Below are 5,738 nucleotides of genomic sequence, written 5' to 3' on the forward strand. Positions count from 1 at the left end.
CTCCTTTCTTTTCAATCTCTGGGGATTGTTGTTGATGAGCAGCTGAATGAACCTTGGGTACATGAGAAATTTATCTCTTGTCTTTCCATTAATATTCCCGATAAGTTCGTCCAAGATGAACTTGGAGAAGTTGAAATCAAGTCCCGCAGCAAGAGCGGCGATTGCACCTATGTTCAGTAAAGAGATTTCATCCGCTCCAGATCTCCTTCCCGAGATGCAGCTCACAAAAACATGAGCTAGAAACCTCCAGTATGGTGGTAACAGCTTCTTGAGGGTTGGAGGAAAATATCCTTCATATCCCATTTTATCGAGGAGTTCTTGAGCTTGATCCATTTCAATCTCGATCAGGAAACTTGGTTGGTCTTCAATTTTCAGAACTTCCCGGATGATCTGCTATGTTGAAATGACCTTGCTTCCTTTAACAGTAGCTTCAACAGACTTTGAGCCATCATTCCCCTTTTTCACTACTGTAGTCTTCCAGAACTCTTTAATCAGGCTTTGGTAGATCACTGGATTTAGAGTCAGAGAAGTAGCTAAGCAGCATTTCTTCAAACCATGGATCATGGACTTGAATTCACCATGAGCCGCTGGAGGGTCAACCAAAAAGACCGCCAAATTATGACTATCAACAAACTTGAGTCCATCCATTTTGATCTGCACTTAACCAAGCCAAGTGAGAAAACAATTTATTTAATCATTTAAGATTAAGGTTTTACTCATGAAACAATTTAATTAGGCTTTAATGGTGATTAAGTGTTAAAAACAATATTTTATGTCCAAAAATTGAGTGTACGGTCAGATAGCGAGTTTACGGTCGTAAGCCCTTCAATGGCCGTAAACTACTCAAGAACCGTAAACGCCGACAGTTTCAATTTCTTCGATTAATCCTTCAATTCAAGGTCGTTTTACTGTTAAAATGACATTCTGGTGATCGTAATGGGCATACCTACAAACGTAAACAATCAATTTCGAGTTATAAACACAAAATTAGATGGATCGATGAACAACTTATGAGAGGATTTGGAGGAGTTTATGGTCGTAGAAGGAAAAATGAGAGGAAAAAGTTTACAGCCGGACTCAGCACTATATATACACGGACCCAAGACCTGGTCCAAAAACCATGGACTACAACCGAAAAGCTTCAAAAATTAAGCCCAATACCCAAAAACAATTAAAAAATAATGCATTTTGAGGACTAAAAAATAAAATAAAATAAAACAAATTTTAAAAAATAAACTAAACTATTTTTTTTTTAATTTTTTAATTTTTAATTTTAGAAAAATGAAAATAAAAATAAAAATAAAAATTGAAATGAAAATGAATTAACACTAATTTCACCTCAACTAACGCTAATAATATTTTTGTGATATTGTGATCAAAGTTTTTAGACAGCCTTAATCTGTTTATCAGTACCTCCACCTTCATGTCTAGATCTGGTCGATCGCCAGTATTGTGGTCCACTTAAACACGAAAGATTGTGAATTTTGTTTACATACTACAAATGACAAGGCATTGTGACCTTACGTTTCTAGATAAAATTCCTAGGGACCATTCATCTGACGACGACCAAGGATATAATTGTCCACCTAAATTGAGCAGCGAGATCTACAGACAACCTAGTGATTTGTTCAATTTTAAATGTACTAGAACATGTTTCCCGCTTCCTGACATACCCCAATAATCAGAAACTTCCAAAGTACTCCTTACTTTAGGTGAGCAGACAATTATTATGGGAGAAGTCAGATTTAGAATGCATATGTTGTACACCCAGGTCGGATCTCTTCCAATCTCGCAGAGGGTGAAACATATGACTAACCAGATTTAGAGGGATTGAGAAGTAGAATGGTGCATATGCTGTGTACCAGGTCGGATGTATTTCAATCACGCAAAGGAGACAACATATTGCTAACAGATAGGAAGAATTGCATAGATAGAAGATGCAGAGAAATAGAATTGCATATGTTGCAGTCCAGGTCGGATGTATTTCAATCACGCAGAGGAGGCAACATATGAGTAACAGAAGGAAAACAAGAAAATAACCTTCTACAGACCTACGTTATCGGAATTCCCCAGTCGCCCCGTCAATACCAGAATTAAGGACAGAGTCCGTACATCGAGGAAGAGTTAAACCACGGTTCTAGATACGAATTAATTTAGTGTGACCGGTGGATTCTCATGTATATCTCCCTGCTCAACCTACCCAAGCTTCGTATTGTCAGGCTAAACGGAACTATCTAGGTTAAGGTTTGTCAAGTCTCTAGATTCCTTAAGTTCATCTATACCTAGTCAAGTCCATTTAAATCTTTCGTGCCTACCAGCGCATCGAACACAGAGCCTAGACAATTCAACTTTGGTACATTACACATATTCAAATTGCCTGTTATCACATGAATATATCACTTCCCAACACAACATTTACAGAAAAGCAACTGTTTTTAGATTTTTTTAATTTTTTAATTTTTGTTTGGTTTTTGTTTAGTTTCTCCCCCTAAATTTGTGCATGGGTGAGAATGAAAATTAAATGCGCAAATTTAATCTAACCTAAAACAAAAATTAGTCCTCAAAGCGTATCATTTTCAAAAATCCCACAAGCACATCGAATCGAGCTTTTGTTGAACGGTTTTGTGAATAGATCCGCCACATTATTAGCAGTGGGAACCCGTTCCAATCGAATGAGCGAACGCTCATAACAGTCTCTGATAAAATGCACTTTGATATCGATATGCTTGGTTTTTGAGTGTTGGACTGGATTTTTAGCAATTTGAATTGCAGCTTCATCATCAAAAAATAGGGGTTTCTAGAAAATTCAAACCGTAATCCAGTAATTGATGTTGTATCCAGATAACTTGAGAACAACAGGCAAAAGCAGCCACGTATTCCGTCTCTGCCGTTGAGGTTGAGACTGTATGTTGTTTCTTGCACTGCCATGATACCAGCCGATCTCCCAAAAACTGACATCCGCCAGACGTTGATTTCCTGTCAAGCTCACAGCCTCCATAATTACTGTCAGCAAAAGCATATAAATCAAATTCAGAATTTTTCGGGTACCAAAGACCCAATTTTGGGCTGCCTTTGAGATACCGAAAGATTCTTTTGATAGGAATAAGATGTGAAAGTTTAGGATTAGCCTGGTATCGTGCGCATTGACAAACCGCGAACATGATGTCTAGTCTGCTCGCGGTAAGATACATCAACGATCTGATTATTGATCTGTAGTTAGTCTGATCTACGGATTCGCCCTCAGTATCTGGAGTCAACAAAGGTCGCTCGGCCATTGGCGTCAAGGCAGGTTTTGCATCTTGAAACCCGAACTTCTCTAGCATATCTTCAACATACTTGGCTGGATGTAAAAGGATTTCGGTTGACTCTTGTTTGACCTGAAGCCCCAAAAACATGGTCATCTCCCCCAGAGAACTCATCTCGAACCTCTTCTTCATCACGTTTTCGAACTCCTTGCATAGGTGAGGACATGTTGACCCGAATATGATGTCATCGACGTAGATTTGAACAAGAATTTGATCAGCACCAACATGCTTAATGAACAAGGTTTGATCGATCGTCCCCCGTGAATAACCATGCTTGAGCAAGTGCTTCGTAAGAGTTGCATACCACGCCTTGGAGCTTGATGTAACCCGTATAAAGCCTTGTCCAACTTGTAGACGTGATTCGGAAAATTCGAATTGACAAACCCAGGAGGTTGATCAACATAGATTTCTTCCTTCACAGTGCCATACAGGAAGGCAGTCTTGACGTCCATCTGGTAAACCGTGAAGTTCATGTAGGAAGCATACGCGAGGAAAAGGCGAATAGCCTCCAAGCGAGCTACCGGAGCATAAACTTCGGTGTAGTCGAGACCCTCAATTTGGCGAAATCCACGTACAACCAATCGGGCCTTATTTCGCACAATAACCCCTGAATCATCTTGCTTGTTTCGATAAACCCATCGCATGTCGAGTGACTTCTTGCCTTTAGGTAATTCAACCAGCTTCCAAACACCAAGCTTTTCAAACTGATTCAACTCCTCATGCATAGCATCCACCCAGCAGGGCTTATTCAAAGCCATTTCAACATTCTTTGGCTCTATTTGAGATATGAAGCAAGAATAGAGACATGTATTTACATCTCCACTCTGACTCCGCGTTTGAACACCGTCGCCCAGCTGACCAATAACGCTTTCGATCGGGTGATCGCATTGAATTCTGGAAGGTAGCTCCTGGCTGATGTCATTGAGCGTTACGGGAAGGTTGTGAATATTGACAAATCCATCATCTGCTGAATGATCCACCTCAGATGGTCTGGTATCGTGAGAGGGGCTTGCCATGAACTCATTAGCAATTGGTTCGGGAAAGAGAAGTTCTATAAAAGTTTGAGTAGCAGCGGAAGCATCTCTGGATATGAACTCTCTTTCATCAGGAGTAAGAGGAGTGGCATCAGCATCTGGATTGTTTTCTTGACTTGCAGAATCGGACAAATTCCTTGGAACAGATGCATCCACTATAGGAGTCGTAGAAGACACTACCGGCGTTCTGTAAACAAATTCTTCGTCTTCATCTTCAATTACATCCTTCGAACCAGAACTGGAACCAGACAAATCATCTGAAAACACATTGAACGACTTGAATAGAGATGTATAATCAAACAACCAATTTGGACCAACTCTGGCATCCGTTTCGTTCTCTTCCAACCAGCGCACGTCGAAGGATTCTACGATTTGCTTCTTCTTCTTATTGTAGACCTTGTACACCGTGCGAGAAACATACCCCACAAAGTAACAATCATCGGCTTTGGTGTTGAATTTAGGGTTGGATTCCAGATGAAGGAGGGTGCAAGGACAGCCAAAAATACGGAAGTAACTAACAGATGGTTTGTGACCGTAGAGAATTTCGTACAGGGTTTTCATCTGAGCTTTTTTGATCAAGACACGATTTTGAACATAACACGCCGTGTTGATCGCCTCGGCCCAAAAGAAAACTGGAAGTTTGGAGTCACATAACATCGTCCTTGCAGCGTCTTGTAATGTTCGGTTCCGCCGCTCAGCAACACCATTTTGCTGCTGTGTGCGAACGACACTGTATTGACGCACTATCCCCTTTTCTGCACAAAAATGATTGAGCACAGCATTCTTGAATTCTGTCCCGTTGTCAGTTCTGAGCGCCTTCACCTGGTGGTTGGTCTGGTTCTCTATCATCACAATAAACTTCTTAATCAAGTCAGCAACCCCAACCTTGTTGGACAAAAAGAAAATCCACGTGAACCGCGAGAAATCATCGATCACAACCAGACAATATGAATTTCTGTTGATGTTGAGGACGTTAACCGGACCAAATAAGTCCATATGTAACAATTGGAGCACCTGGTTGATCGAATTAACCATTTTTGGCAGGTGCGACTTTCTGTGATGCTTTCCTTTGGTGCAAGCTACACACTTTTCAAACAAGATGAAATCCTTGACAGGAAGCCCGCACACTATATCATTCTTTGCAAGTCGATTCAGGTTCTTTGCGTTAGCATGTCCGAGTCTTCGATGCCGCAGCATAGCATTATGCTCGGAAACCTTTTAGAAGAGGCAAGTGACTTGTTCAGGAAGATTGTTGTTCATGTCAATGATATAGGCATTGCCATCCCGCTTCGATTTAACAAGAATCCATTCATCTGGGATAAAAGTGCCTGGCTTCAAAATTAGACATTCTTTATCGGTGAAATGCGTTGAGTAGCCCTTGTCACAAATTTGAGAGACG

The 5,738-nt window shown here is 40.6% G+C and overlaps 1 protein-coding gene across 1 annotated transcript; it reads right to left on the reverse strand.

Annotated features, from left to right (window-relative positions):
• Positions 1 to 393: 393 nt before the first annotated feature.
• On the reverse strand, positions 394 to 5,374 carry LOC145111553 (uncharacterized). The gene is made up of 5 exons (XM_079047821.1): positions 5,044 to 5,374; positions 4,460 to 4,596; positions 3,690 to 4,048; positions 910 to 946; positions 394 to 654 (listed from the first exon to the last, which is right to left on the reverse strand). Exons 1-5 carry the CDS (start codon positions 5,372 to 5,374, stop codon positions 394 to 396), a joined length of 1,125 nt encoding a protein of 374 aa, XP_078903947.1.
• Between the last annotated feature and the right edge of the window lie 364 nt (positions 5,375 to 5,738).

This window comes from Lactuca virosa, chromosome 5, assembly GCF_052849685.1.
Source record: "Lactuca virosa cultivar CGN04683 chromosome 5, Lactuca_virosa_CGN04683_v6, whole genome shotgun sequence".
Lineage (NCBI taxonomy): Eukaryota > Viridiplantae > Streptophyta > Magnoliopsida > Asterales > Asteraceae > Lactuca > Lactuca virosa.

Excerpts from the sequence above, each read along its gene's own strand:
- LOC145111553 (XM_079047821.1), bottom strand. The coding sequence starts at position 5,374 with ATGGTTAATTCGATCAACCAGGTGCTCCAATTGTTACATATGGACTTA. Across the intron at positions 4,049-4,459 it reads CAAGGAATTTGTCCGATTCT|CCCTGCTGGGTGGATGCTAT; the intron begins GCAAGTCAAGAA and ends GCTTTGAATAAG. Across the intron at positions 655-909 it reads ACCAGAATGTCATTTTAACA|ATCAAAATGGATGGACTCAA; the intron begins GTAAAACGACCT and ends GGTTAAGTGCAG.